At 34.8% G+C, this 15,283-nt stretch overlaps 2 protein-coding genes across 3 annotated transcripts; one reads left to right on the top strand and one right to left on the bottom strand.

Moving 5' to 3' along the window:
* Positions 1 to 6,040: 6,040 nt before the first annotated feature.
* LOC108477500 (protein MODIFYING WALL LIGNIN-1-like) lies at positions 6,041 to 7,321 on the bottom strand. Of its 2 annotated transcripts, none has more exons than XM_017780047.2 (3): positions 7,054 to 7,321; positions 6,767 to 6,972; positions 6,041 to 6,385 (listed from the first exon to the last, which is right to left on the bottom strand). In XM_017780047.2, exons 1-3 carry the CDS (start codon positions 7,264 to 7,266, stop codon positions 6,151 to 6,153), a joined length of 654 nt encoding a protein of 217 aa, XP_017635536.2. In that variant the 5' UTR covers positions 7,267 to 7,321; the 3' UTR covers positions 6,041 to 6,150. The 2 variants fall into 2 exon arrangements, with proteins under 2 accessions (XP_017635536.2, XP_052879504.1); XM_053023544.1 differs by having other exon boundaries at positions 6,041 to 6,382.
* A 1,156-nt stretch (positions 7,322 to 8,477) lies between these two features.
* Positions 8,478 to 9,618, top strand: LOC108478896 (uncharacterized). The gene has a single exon (XM_017781352.2). The coding sequence runs from the start codon at positions 8,713 to 8,715 to the stop codon at positions 9,331 to 9,333; it is 621 nt and encodes a 206-aa protein (XP_017636841.1). The 5' UTR covers positions 8,478 to 8,712; the 3' UTR covers positions 9,334 to 9,618.
* The last annotated feature ends 5,665 nt before the right edge of the window (positions 9,619 to 15,283 follow it).

Genomic DNA, 15,283 nt, shown 5'->3' with positions numbered 1-15,283 from the left:
TGTTAAACATATGTTATAAGGAAGTTATTGTATTGTTTTTGCTTGCTATTGTAGTAAAGTAGTGTTAGTGTTGTTATTAAGAATTGTTGAAATTGTTAGCATTATTTATAATATTATAAATTTAATATTTGACTGTCTTAATTTAAAAAATAGCGGATTGATATATAACCCAAATATATTTGAAAGGATATATTATTTCGACTTAGGATGAGCCATATTTCAATTAGAAATTCTTTGTAACATGATGTTAATGAATGATGTTACAGTAGAAAATATGAAAAGAAAGATTCTTAAGAAAATCCAAGTTGGAGGTTCTAAGTGGATATCTAACTTGAAATATAGAATTTCGAAGTCTAGTAAAAAAGATGTAAGTATTATGCATTGAATCTCAATGACACTGAAGATGTTGAGATGATTATGTTTGGACCATAAGAAATTGGGAATATTATAATGCAACTCAAAGATATTCCTAATAGCGGTTATGGAATATAGAATTTTGCAAATGCATCGACTATCTCAGTGTCAACATATCATCTGAAAATTCTCTCAATCAGTACGTTTTTCGAGTTTAATACCAGAAGTCTACTATGCATAGTATTCATGAGTTGCATAAAAAGAAAATGGCTATATCATAGTTGGGAGAAGTTGACCGATTAGAGCTTATCATTTCGCAATGTGTGTATCTTATGGAAGTAGACAATCTCCGATAAATGCAATTAAAAGATAAACCAAACTGTTTTCATTTGAGGTGATCTTAGCACCATAGCATCACCATTAATTTCACTAAAGTTGAAATCGAAGCCCAAATTAAATTTGAAGTCAATATTAAAGTTTAATATGACAATGATATCGAGCTGAAAGGCAATCAAACAGTTATTATCCTAATGAGTCGTAATCTTTTTATATATCAATCGATAAATTATTACTAAACCTGAACCTTTCAACATTAATGAGAACGAATTTTACAAATATATTTATGAAATGTAATTGATTTGAATTTTTTTTCAATTGGAGACAATGATAATGTAACGACCCATATTTCACGGGCACCGGAAAAGTGAGTTTAGGGCTTCCGTCTTGGAAAATGAGTTCGTAAATATTTATAAAAAAATTTACGAAGTTAGTTGTGAGTTGAATTAAATTTTAATTAGGTGAATTTATTTTAGTTAGAAGTAATTAGTAGAAATGATAAAATTGAATAGAGCATGAAAGCTTAATAATAGAATAGAGAAAGGATAAAGGATTAAATTAGTAATTAAACTAAATTAGTGACATGTGTAAGTTAGAAAATAAATACATGTTTATTTAAATTATTAGTACAAATGTATATAATATATAAATTTACTTATAAATTAAGTAAAAGATATTTACTTATTATTATTATTTTATTATTATTATTATATTTTATCAATTAATTGAGATAATGACAAATGTATGGTGAAAAATATTACATGTGCACATGTGTGTATGAATACACATGTAGTATTTTTATTTGTATTAATTAGATATTTTATAATTAATTATTAATTTGGTAAATGAAAGAAATAAAATGAAATAAAGAATAAATAAAAGAGAAAAACAAGAAAAGAAACAGAGAAGAAACGAAATAGAAAGAAAGAAAGAAGAAAAGAAAAGAAAAGAAAAAGGAGAAATTAGGGTTTGAAGCTTGAAAGTTAAATTGGTTAAGTCAGTTAAGTCCCTTTCTTAGTGATTTTGATGTTTTTGAAGTTCTAAAGTTGAATACTTTTGAATTTGTGTGAAAATATTGAAAGATGATAGACTCTTAAGTAGGGTTTATGTTGAACTAATGATGAAATTAGGAGTTTAATTGATAGAAATTTTGATTTAAATTGATTAAATGATTGAAATGTAAACAAGGTCATAAGTTTTGTGTTGTAGGGACTAAATTGATAGAAATTCAAAATTATGGAAAAATGATAAAAATTTGATGGTTATATTAAAGTTTTGATGGAAATTGAATAAGGAAATAATATGAATTATAAAAAGGGAAGAAGATGAAAATAGTTAGGACAAATTTGGGATTTAGGTTAAAGTTGCATGGAAAGTTATTATTTTTTTTTATAAAATATGTGTGTTATTAATTAATTATAATTATGCTAATTTTCGTAGCAAACATAGAAACCGAGACGTTGAATGCGAAGGGAAAGAAAAAAGTGATCGAGGAGTAGCTTGAGAAAATATCGGTTTGTATTACCTTAATTCAAGTTATTTATTATTAAATGTTTAATTTCAATATATGTGCATGAAAAATGAAATTGAGGTAAGTAGTGATGTTTGAATTGGATGAGAATTGGATTTGATTGATGAATGTATACATGTGTGAAATTGAATTGTATAATGATTTGTGGTGAATTTGAAATTGTGATTGAATTGTTATTGTGATTGATTTGAATTCGAATGATTTCGATACCCTATTAACTAGTCGGGCTAGGGTGGATATAGTTGGCATGCCATAGGATAGGAAGAATTCAGGGATTCTTCGACCTCGAGTCGATGAGACACTTGGTGTGTCATATTTACTTCGGATAGATTCGATGAGCGTCGGTCACCACTTTGCTTCGGCTTAGCCGATGAGACGTTGGTCGTCACTTATTTGCTTCGAACTATCTAATGAGGTGTTGGCCGCCACTCTGGTGTGTTTGGTTGAATCCGTGTATCCTCCAAAGTCCGAGTGATGTTAATAGGGGGAATATATGTGAAGAGAAAAAAATCAAATGAAATTGATAAATTGAATTATTGAATGAAATGAGAAAGTGATATTGTAAGATGAATTGAGAAATGCAATTTGTGCTATGAGATTGAAGGCATAAAACCAAGATTCATGAATTATTCATATATGAATGTGAATTGGATATTTATATGTGATTGAGAGATGAACCAAAGGTTCATGAATAGTTGGTAATCTTATTGATGAATTATTGAATCAAATAATGAAAATGATACAATGGAAATATGATAACTTGGTATGAATTATATGTATGATTTGTTAATTATCTATGCATGTTTATGATATTTTATATTTGCTTTAATTTGAATTATGGTAATACCACTGAGTATTTCTAATACTCAGCGTACGGTTTATTTCCGTGCGTAGGCTAGGTAAAGTTGAAGTTTGGTGCTGCATCTGAGTCAATCCCGACCTCAGCTTAGTTTCTGGTGATGAATCTATCTTTTGGAAATGTGGCATGTATTAGGTTTTATTTTAGTCACTTTAATATATTTATGTTTTGGGTGTAAGTAATTTGTAACTTTTAAGAAGTATTTGAAATGAATAGATGAATGTTATTTGATCAAGATTTATAAGTCAATGTATTGGGCATGAATTAGGTGTGTTTGATATGTGAAAATAGCTTTAAAATGGTGAAAAATCATGTTTTCACACGGCCAAGTCACATGGGCGTGTGCCCTGGCCGTGTGGTAAAGTCAGAATTGCCCACAGGTTAGTCCCACGGCCATGTGAGCAAGTCAAATCTGCCCACGGGCTGGCCCCACGCCATGGGAGCCCCACGGGCAGGGCACACGGGCATGTCCCAGGCCACACGGGCGTGTGCCCCTATTCTCAAGGAAAAGCTTCCAAAGTTCCCGGTTTAATCCCAAAACACTTCCTAAGTATATTTTGGGCCTCGTAGGTCCATATTAGGGACTTAAAGATGGAATTTAAGAAATTTTAAATTGAAATATAGATTTATACCTCGGTGTTGTTCGTTATTAGCGTTTAATTTCGGTAATGCCTCGTAACTCTGTTCCGGCAACGGGTTAGGGTTAAGGGGTGTTACAGATAAGCTCCGAATCAATGAACTTTTTTCATCGAAAGTGATTACAATTAAAAGAATTGACGACTGCAACATTAGAGCCAATGGATTACAAAAGTCTTGGAATGTAATGAGACCATTTACATTGCCAATGTATTAAATTTGGCAACAGTTGTAGTTAGAAGATCTGAGCAGCTTACATACATATAAAACAGTGTAAGAAATTTGTAGATATACCAACTCGTAGTCGTATGCATATACTATTGCAAGGGTGTTACAAGATTATGCAAAGTTGGACATAAATTTAATATATGATTCTATTATTAGGTTGGTTAAAGCAAATTTGATTATATCCATTTTAATTTGATGGTTGATATCCGAAACACATCAATTTTTCATATCATATATAAAAGCATGGGAGGTAAAAAAAAAAAAAAAAGGCAATGCAAAGAATATGATAAATCGCACAGTGGTTTATTTAATTGGATAAATTATAGTTTAGGAATAAACTCTCAATACAATTATTGAAATGAAAATAGTTCTTGTATAGCAATCCTCATTTAGTCCATAAGATATATATATATATGCATTAGCGGATGCAGAGGGGGCAGGTGGAGGTCATTGCCCCTTAGCTGTAGAAAACTTTTACCCATAAAATGGAAAAAAAAAAAACCAGCCTAGAGCAAACTGAAAAAAAAAAAAAAAGAGTAGTAGAAGAAAGCAATTAACAAATTATAAGAGAAAGAAGAAGAAGAAAAATTTCAAGGTATTCTTTAAATATTTTAACTTATTTTCTTTATTTCTTTTATACTTCTATACTTCTATATTATTATGATTTCTGACATGAGAGAATAGAGAATACTTAAAATGCCACTCAACTTGTTCAAATAAGTGAGTGATTTCTCTATTTTATTTTTATATTTTGTATTTCAGATCATATGATTTTTGTATACAAAATTATATTTTAATTTTGGTTTTTTTTGCAGATGGTAGAAGATCTTATTAGTTTTGGGATTTTGATATCTGGTATTACTTATTAGAAATTGGAAGCACAATGCAATTATCAATGTTAAAAGGTTAAACTTTAATTTCATTCATATTTTAAATCATAAATATATATATATATATATATATATATACTTTAATTATCGAATAATTATATATGAAAATTAATAGTAAAAAATATGTAGTCCACAATGCTAATATAAGTTTGTCCCCACTAAGTTTGGTCCTATTTTGATTCTTGTAATGGGAATCACAATAAGTGTACTAGTAATTGTATGGTTAGAAAGAGAAATATCTGCAGGAATACAACAACGTATTGGGTTTGAATACGCCGGTCCTTTTGGGAATTCTTCAAGTGCTAGCAAATGGAACAAAACTATTAGTTATGAAATACCATTAACTTTATGTATTTTATCAATATCCCTTCGTGCGATTCGTTGAAATAGAAACTTTTATTTTGATACAATGTTTAGAACTACCTATAGCCCATTCTAATCTATAAACAGAAGGATAATGCATTTCAACGCACTCAACCTTAGTCTTCCTGCATTGACAACAATGTCCATGCTAATCGAACTAAGACTCAATCAGCACAATAAATTTTATTTTGAATTAATAAAATTTTCACATAAAACAAACTAATTTTATGTGTCAATCAAACCCTGTTAGAATTATTTTTTTTGTAAAATTAACCAAACTATGAAAAAAATCATGAAATAATAAGAATCCAAATGCACACCAGGCTTCTGCTACAGTTGACTTCTTGTTATTAGTTCTCACCGGATTGCTTATACAAGATATACATGATTGATTGATTTGTTTCGTTCAAAATCAAAGTTAACTCTTATGAGTAAATATTGAGTGTAATGCATTACATTTTTAAGGGGAAATATATGTTGGAATTTTGAAGACAATATCGTTAGGAGTATAAACCACAAATCTTAAATATAAATTCTAAAATAGATATGAAAAATACATAAAAAAAATTACCTTGACTCAAAACACATCATGTCACTCTGAAGTGAGACTTCAAAAAAATTTAATTATACTCACAGTACTTATATTCTTTGAGATTTTAAAATTTAATCTATTTAATTTTATTTTCGGAAGTTTAGTTTTCTATTGCCTAATTTGAAATTTGAAGTCAAATTAATAATATTGCTAATGAATTTTCGTTAAATTGAATATGTAACATTTTAATATTTAAAGCTATGTTTTAAAAATTAAAATCTAATTGATAGTTAATAAATAGATTTAATAAATTCTCAATTGGGAATTAAATTTCAATTACTAATATTCCTGAGGACAAAATTAAACCCTCCAAAAATTGCAATTCTATCTTGTATATATTGTTTATTATGTGATGCATTAATTAATTGTGTGCATATACTTTGAGGCCTTGATCAACTGGATTGGTGGTTTTCATGACGGCGGCTGCTCCAAGCAAGGCGAAGATTGCAACCAGGTTTAAAAGTCCAGCGCTTATGTACACGGCGCCTCTAACTGCGTAGCATTCCCCGTCCAACCATCCTTCTCCGTAGGGCTGCCTTCTATTCATACTCGTGGCTGCACTCATTAGAATCACTGCACCTCCAAAGCTCACCCTGCTATTTTTATTATATTAGACCAAGTGAATACTACTATGTTTTTAATATATACTTTTCTTCCTATTTAGGTGTTGAATTTGAGGGTAGATTATGAAACCGAGACATTTCCAGCTGTCCATATATTCTGTTATGCGCTTTCCCAACTAGTAGGTCTCTTCATCCTCAATCTCTCTCTTTAAAAAATCAAATCCAAATTACATTCATTAGCCCAGAAATTCTAGAAAAACAGTGTTTTTAGCTTTGGGATTAATTGTATCGTTTGATAAAGTTGAAGCATGAAGGTAAATGATAGTATGGGTTGGATGGGTCCAGACAATAAACTAGTTGTAATTCTAGCAGCCAGCAATAGACATGCAATGCAAGATATAGATGATGACCTACCAGGAAAATGCTGTAAGAAATAGAACCGGTTTCTTGGCCTTTCTGTTTCTGACCTTCCCTCTGGAGCTCCACCAGTAATTTGCACACACTACTACGCTCCCTGTGATTTGAGCAATTGAGAGACAGATTAGTGCGGCAACTACAATTCCAAAGACATGACTTGTAGGTAAATGACATAGCTTTCCATCCAACTTGACATCTTCGGCCTTGTACAAAACCAACAAAATCATTTTAGACTCACAAACTAAATAATTAGTTAATTGCAATAAATATATGTATACAACTACCTTGGTTCTCTTAGCCTCTGCAACAAGACACAAAGCAAAGGAGACAAGGCCAAGGGAGGCAATGACAAAGAAGATTAAGACGCAACCAACTGGAGCTGTTTTTGCCATGGCAGCTGGTGGCCACTTGATTTTTTTTGTTGGAGGTAAGAAGTAAGAAGAGGTGGTGGGCGGCCTATGTTCATGCATGCCTTGCTTTTCTTCCGAACAATTCATTCATTGCTTGGAAGGAGAGAGATACCATGTTTCCTTTCCAACCCAATTGTTTTTTTATTGTGTAGGTAGTTTTAGATTATTATAATTTAAACAGGGAGCCACCGCTTGCATTTGACCTTCTTCTTTTTCTACGTGGTCAACAACCGCTAAAGTGAACTGAAGGTGAAGGGTAAGTTTCCGGTCTACTCTATTTTCTTGTATTACTAGAGCAGAACTATTATGATAATCAACCAAAAAAAAAAAAAAACAAACTCCACTTTCATGTGCTGAGAAAATATTAGTAAATCAAAATAATAAATCTTAATTTCTATTTTGATATGAATTTTGATTAGTCGATTGAAACATGAATATTGTTGTTAATGAAATAGGATGTAGGTTTAATTGTGCTGATACGTATTTATATATTTTTTTATTTTGGATAATTATTTGATATATAGACAATCAACTTCACAAAAGAATTAAAAAAATCAACAAATATTCTTAATTATTTAAAAATATACATATAAACCACCTTTTAACCAGCTTATGTAATTAAAAACTTTAGTAATACTTGGAATCTGCGACAAAAGATCCGTCTACAGTTTTACTTCCCCTGTTTCCCTTTCCCCCCTTTGGTCCACCACCAATAGGTTTGGATGAATCCCCATGCCGTAGGTACCCATTTAATGAGCTGAACTGAAGTGAACATATTTGTGTATTGAAGTTTCATAATAACCCGGCTCCTTGAGATTCCTTGCTTTGCATTTAATGCCCTTCCCTTTACAGCACTATGTTCCAGTCTCTCCAGCTTCAGCTGCTACTAGTATTCTTAAAAAGAAAATTACCAAGTTCACCACTCAGGACTCTCTCTTTTAACTACCCTTCTTTAATTAATTAAATAAGATGATTTAAGTGAAGTATATATATATCCTATGTTAATAATTTGTTTCTTTAATTTACTATATAGATAGACAGGAAACATTGGGTGGGCAATATTGCGTACGCATATATGCACCTATTAGGTTTTGCGTGGGAAATTGAGAAGCCTTTAAGTGTTAGCAAATGGCACGGCAAGCTAAGCTAAGCAAAGCTATGTATCATTTTATATTTAGAACTTTTTTTATTGGGTTTAACGTGATAAAGTGGCCGTCTACCATTCCTTGATTAACAATTTCCCTAGATAAGAAGTCTTATAACGTGATAAGTGGGTTTAGTCTTATAAATACATGTATATTGAAAAACAGAGGAGAAAAAGGCTTCGAAGGTAGGAAAAGAAGATACCAAAACCTTCCCCACCACTTAGAGATAATTAACAATTCTATACCTTACCAATCTTGAGAAGCCGAAAAACCAAAAGATGAATCACATGAACCTCCTTGGAGCCCTAGATAAGAAGTCTCCCATAAAAACCAAAACCAGCAAACTGTTAAATCCTCCAATCCGAATGTTGTTATCGATCCCAGCCCAATGCCCTCAAACTCAAAGCTACCTTCATCGCGATCGGCTAGGGATGGACGGAGGAATGCATTTGTGTGGTGTGGTGTCATCATCTGCACACTTCTCACCTTAGCAGTCATCATCGCCGGCATTGTTATATTCGTAGGCTACTTGGTTATGCATCCCAGGGTACCTTACGTTAGCGTCGTAAACGCTCAGCTCGACCGGATTCAGATCGATCACTTTAACGGTTTTCTTGAAATACTGGTTACTATAACAATTAGAGCTCGGAATGGGAACCGATTGGCACATGCCACCTTCCTACATTCTAATTACACGCTTAGCTTCGAAGGAGAAGACATAGCCCAGTTGGTAGCACCAGCTTTTGAAGTAACTAAGAACAGTTCGGTTGATTTTAACTATGAAGTGCAATCATCACCCATACCCTTGGGTCCAGAACAAGCAGATCAAGTGGAGGCCGGTTTTAATAAAGATTTGATTACGTTCGGCTTGAAGGGAGGCGCCCGGGTGAGATGGAAAGTTGGGCGGCTTGGGCCGCTGGAGTTCTCGTGTCATCTCGATTGTCGGTTGCATTTCCATGCCTCCAATCTATCCTACGTTCCTTCAAGCTGTACTTCCAAGGCCAAATGATTTCTCCATTTTTTTTTTTTTTGGCGTGGGTAATTTGTATGCTGTATGGCTGTACTCTGTAAATGCATTTGCATCAATAGAAGGCAGCAGCAGCTCAGCCTCTTCCGGCCCTAACTCAGTTCAGCTACCTCTATTCCTTCCATCATTATGCTTCATCTGTTGGTGTTCATGAAACACGAAACGAGGCTTCCTTTTCCTTAAAACTAATTTCACAAAATGTTATTTGAAGGTTATTGAAACTATTATAATTAACTTTATTATATATCACTCATTTTTATTTAAAAATGTATTTATAACTATAATGATTTCACTTTATAGTTGTTAAAAAAACAATTCTATTTAATTATATTTGTCTTATTCTAAAAGAAATTTAAAATATTACGTATATATTGAATTGAAATTCATCCAAGTCCAAACTTAATTGGGGAACAAAGTTTATGTCACTTAAAATTTCAACACCATGGGCAAGGGAAAGTGGAAATGGCCCTAACTCTGTTCTAAGGCTGATCACATTATTCGTTCAATAATAAATTTGTATAGATTGATGGATTTGATATGTTTGTAAATCCTTTCTGCTTCCTTATTATATAATTGTGAGAGTTAAAAGAACTGAACCCCGAAAGTGTCCAAGCGCATAACTGACACTTAAAAAATTTGAGCTTAACCGAGCCAATTAAAACGCATCCATACTTTGGGAAAAGGCTGGCAGGTGATGTTAATGAATGCCCCCATTGCCAGCCCACTCCACGTCTGTGTTCGGACCAGTTCTTTATGGCTTTTGAAAAGTGTTTTTGAAAAGTGTTGTGGAGAAGTATTTTTGAGAAGTGCTTTGAAAAAATTTAAGTGTTTGATATTACTGTCAAAAAGTGCTTTTGAAAAGTAAAATGTCCATTTTAGACATGATACTATAAAGTAACAAATATGTATTTAAATAATGTTCAAATTAGTTAATATTATGATATTTTAGTAAAAATATAAAAAATAATTTATTATAACTTATTGTTAATATTTTAATATATAATATTAATTTTAAATATTTCTAAGTAATTAATATTAATTGTTTATTAAATTTAATTAGAATATATAAACTATATTTAAATATTTAAATATAATAATTAAATATTTGTAATTAGATATTGACACAATTGTATTATTTTAAAAATATTTTTATTTTTATTTTAATTAATGCTTTTAACACATTTGTAAAACTCATATTAAATAACCAAGGAAGAGAACACAAAATAATAGCATCAAACACATTTTAAGTCAAAAAGTAAGGTTAAAAAGGTAAAATAACAGCCAAAAGTGCTTTTTGGCTGAAAAAGCTAAAATTTACTGCTTTTTCATCTCTAAAAAAACTCATCCCAAAAATTTAAAAAGTTGCCCCAATGATATGTGTTCTTCATTGCTTTTAAGAGAAAAGCACTTTTTTTAGAAAAAGTCCATCCCAAAAGCAATGGAGAACACACCCTTCATCAATATAATGAAGAAATGAATTTGGCTTATTTAATTTATTTTAGGTGGAATTGGGGAGTCAGGTAAAAGTAAATTATGATTAATTCACAAATAAAAACAATCATTCATTGCCAGGCGTGGGGTTATAAACCTAATTAACTCTGCAATACCAATACGGCAAACTCGGGAAACGGATCCAAGCAATGATTTGTGAGGGATGAGATTCAGCCGTAAAAAACTCACAACTCCAAGGCTACACTAGTGTCACGGACTTAGGATTTTTACCTCATAATCCGTGTGGCTTTAGGTAATTTCTTACTCCAAAAACGTTTTACGAGGATTCAACAGAATTCCTCAACCAAAACCCAACTCAAACGAAAGCAACTCGAAACCAACAAGATCAACAAAGAACAAAACAAGAACAAACCACAGAAAAATAAGAACACAAGAGAGAGAGAATTTTGGGTGAATGCTCTCAAGAATTTTTATTGTTAAAAAAAAAAAACTCAAGTGATTTACAATGAGGGGAGAGGCCTCTATTTATAGTTGAGCCTCCTCAAATCCAACGGTACAAATCAAGTACATCAACGGCTACGATTAAAGGATATCTACAAATCAAATCTCTAAAATTACAAAATCATATCTTCTAAGATTACATATCATACCTAAGATTGAATATCTTCGAAGATCATGTTTCCATATTTGTCAAGCTTGTAGATGGACCTTCAATCTCTTCAAGCAACGGGCCAGACTGATTGGACCAAATGACCTCTTTCCCTCTTGATGGATCACACAAATATGTCATGGTTGCAGGCTCCCATGCACAACCCATGACATTCTCCCCCACCAAATCTAGCGACGCCTCGTCGCGTCCTCCGCATGGTACCAATCTATCTTGTCTTGGAATTGCCACAAGGCTTCAGCGGGTTCCCAACTTGTCTCACTATGAAGAAATCCCTTCCATCGGACTAGGTATTCATGCCGTGGTCGATAGTACTTCCGTCTGACCACACGATCTGCCTTGATGTTTTCAACCTCTCGATCATAGACAATTTTTACCCCCATTGGTGCTCATTCGGACTTGCTTCAATTTGGGTCTTCTCCATCTTCATGGAATGACTTAAGCAAGCTTACATGGAATACTGGATGGACTTTGAGCTTTTCAGGCAACTCAAGCTTGTAGGCCACCTTGCCTACCTTCTTCACAACTCTAAATGGCCCCTCATATCGTCGCACAAGTCCCTTGTATAAACCATCATGTCGCAAAATCATGTGTAGTTTAGCAAAAACTGGGTCACCAACTTGAAATTGCACATCCCTTCGATCCTGATCCGCCCACTTCTTATTGCGCTTACTTGCCTTATGTAGACAAGCTCTAGCTAAATTGTTTTACTCTTGCCAATCTCTCGCAAATCGGTAAGCTGCTGGATTCGGTCTTACATAATGAGTTGCAGCAACATTGGGTGTAAGTGGCTGTTGCCCGTCACTATCTCGAATGGACTCTGGTTCGTCACCCCACTTCGTTGTAAGTTGTATGAAAATTGGGCCACATCCAACAACTTCGGCCAATCCCTTTGTGTCGCACTTACATAGTTCCGAAGATACGTCTCTAACAATGCATTTACTCGTTCGATTTTTCCATCGATTTTAGGATGCATGCTAGTAGAAAAGTTCAAGTCTGAGCCCATTAACTTGAACAACTCCGTCCAAAACCAACCCATGAATCGCCCATCTCGATCACTGACAATAGACTGTGGTACTCCCCAATACTTCACTACATGTCTAAGGAAAAAACGAGTTGCCTCCTCAGCGGGACACTCCTTGGTTGCGGGGATAAAAGTTGCATACTTTGAAAACCTGTCCACCACAATAAAAATACTCGCAAATCCATCAAACTTAGGCAAACCCAAAATAAAGTCCATAGATAAACTTTCCCATGGGCACTCCGGAATGGCCAAGGGTTGTAACAAACCAGCAGAAGCCTTTAACTCGACCTTGTCTTGTTGGCATACCAAACAAGTTTTCACATAGGTCTCCACATCATCACCCATGTGAGGCCAATAAAATTGATCTTCCAAGAGAGACAAAGTACGGTGTATACTTGGATGGCCAGCCCATTTGGAATCATGACATTCTTTCATGACTTCCTTTCGCAAATTCCCATGTTGAGGCACATACAGACGTTGCCCTGAGTGTACAGTAATTCTCTCTCGAGCTAAAACCTCATTATTCTTCCATCTTTGGCAAGCTCAATTAGATTTTTGGCTGTGGGATCGTAGGTCAATCCTTCTTGAATGTGCGCCAATAGGGGACTATCGGGTTGGCTTATCGTCACAAACTCCATTTTTCAGCTAAACGTATCAGCCACAGTGTTGGCACTCACTGACTTGTATTCCATGGTAAAATCAAACTCCGCTAGGAAAACCTGCCAACGAGCCTGGTTTGGAGACAACTTTTTCTAGGTTAAGAAATAACTATTTGCAACATTATCAGTGAATACCACGAACCTGGAACCCAACAAATAGTGTCTCCATGTACGCAAACAATGCACTACCGCAGTCATCTCTCTTTCTTGGACCGTGTATCTTCGTTCCGTCTCATTAAACTTTCGGCTCTCGAAAGCTATTGGATGCCCGTCTTGCATCAGCACTCCCCCAATTGCATAATCTGAAGCGTCCGTGTGTACCTCATACGCCTTTGAAAATTCTGACAACACGAGTACAGGCTCACTCATCATTGCTTACTTCACTTGGTTGAAGGCTTTCTCGCACCGAGGGTCCCAATCTCACACCTTACCCTTTTTCAACAAACCCGTCAAGGGTGCAGCGATCTTGGAATAGCCTTCAATGAAGCGACGGTAATAATTTTCTAATCCAAGGAAAGACCGCAATTCTGTCACCTTGGTTGGTGGCTCTCAATTGGCAATTGCTCGAACTTTACTTGTATCCATTCGAATCGTGCCACCTCTCACAAGATGACCTAGAAATGGCACCTCCCGTTGAGCAAATGATCATTTCTCCTCCTTGACATATAGCTCATTTTCTCGTAAGGTTTGAAACACCTCCCTCAAATGTCTCACATGCTCCTCAAGCGTCTTACTATACACCACAATATCATCAAGATAAACAACCACAAAATGATCTAAGAAGGGTTGTAATACATTATTCATTAGGGTACAAAATGTGGCCGGAGCATTCGTCAACCCGAACGGTATCACAAGGAACTCAAAAGACCCGTACCGAGTCATACAAGCTGTCTTGGGCTTATCCCCCTTGGCTACTCTCACTTGATGGTACCCCGATCGCAAGTCCAACTTAGTAAACAATCTCGCACTACCAAGTTGATCGAACAAGTCTGCAATAAGAGGAATGGGATACCTGCTTTTCACAGTGATCTTGTTTGAGGCTCTATAGTCAATGCATAATTTTAGGGACCCATCATGCTTCTTTTGGAATAGCACAGGTGCATCGAATGTGGCTTTAGATGGTCTAATAAACTCGACATCTAACAGCTCTATAAATTGCTTCCGCAATTCCTCCAACTCAGGTGGAGCCATCCGATATGGTACCCTTACTGGCAGTTCGGTCTTAGGCAATAACTCAATCTTGTGGTCCACCTCCCTCTTAGGTGGCAACTTTTTCGGCAACTCTATGGGCATTACATCTTGAAATGACTTCAGCAACTGTTTCACTTCCTTTAGAATTTCTCCCTCGGATTTCTCCTCCACATTGTCCCTCGATGTAGCTGGATAGGAGACTTCATTTCTATGTACTACTTTGGCAAGTTGGATCGCCGATAATGTTTTTCCCTCCATACTTCCCTTTCTTTTTATTTGCACCATATATCGACAGTTCGAATCAGAGATCGTCATGTAATTCTCAGAATGATGAATATTCGTATTAACTCGGTCAAGCAAGCTTAATCCAACAACAAAATCATAATCATCAAGTAGGATTACTTTAATAGTTACTTTGCCGGTCTACTCGCCAAGTTTGAGTTCTATCCCTTTTGCCACACCCGTTTATGGGAATGCTCTCCAAGTTCACCATTTTGATTCGTCTCAAATCTTCTTCAACTTTGAGCCTAAGTTCCTTCTTTCTTCGGACATGAATAAGTCAGACGCGCTAGTATCAACAAATGCATTCAATCCTCTACCAGCTACGATGATGTCCACAAACATCAACCCATTACTTGCATTCTCTTCAACACCACCTAATATTGAATTAAGACTTTTGGTGTCATCTTCGGCTTCCTCGTGTGCCTTCATGGCATGGAAAGTGACTTTCTTCGGACAGACGCTCGTCCTATGTTGGCCGTGGCAAATATAGCATTTCAATGGTCCCTTCCTATCCCAAGGCTTACATTGACTAACCCTTGGGCCTTCGCCATTCTTTTCTCCTTGATCGTTGTCTCTCCCACCATTGCCTTTAGGTCTCGACTTAGGCTTAGGAGACTCATTATTATCAAACTTTCTTCCCTCAACAACGTAGAAATT

This window comes from Gossypium arboreum, chromosome 12 (genome assembly GCF_025698485.1).
Source record: "Gossypium arboreum isolate Shixiya-1 chromosome 12, ASM2569848v2, whole genome shotgun sequence".
Classification (NCBI taxonomy): domain Eukaryota; kingdom Viridiplantae; phylum Streptophyta; class Magnoliopsida; order Malvales; family Malvaceae; genus Gossypium; species Gossypium arboreum.
Note: the sequence above shows the minus strand (reverse complement) of the source record. Positions and strands in the feature narration are given on the sequence as shown.

Coding starts and splice junctions, on each gene's coding strand:
- LOC108478896 (XM_017781352.2), top strand. CDS start 8,713: ATGCCCTCAAACTCAAAGCTACCTTCATCGCGATCGGCTAGGGATGGA.
- LOC108477500 (XM_017780047.2), bottom strand. CDS start 7,266: ATGAATTGTTCGGAAGAAAAGCAAGGCATGCATGAACATAGGCCGCCC. Junction 6,973..7,053: donor CAGAGGCTAAGAGAACCAAG/GTAGTTGTATAC, acceptor GTTTTGTACAAG/GCCGAAGATGTCAAGTTGGA. Junction 6,386..6,766: donor TTTCTTACAGCATTTTCCTG/GTAGGTCATCAT, acceptor TAATAAAAATAG/CAGGGTGAGCTTTGGAGGTG.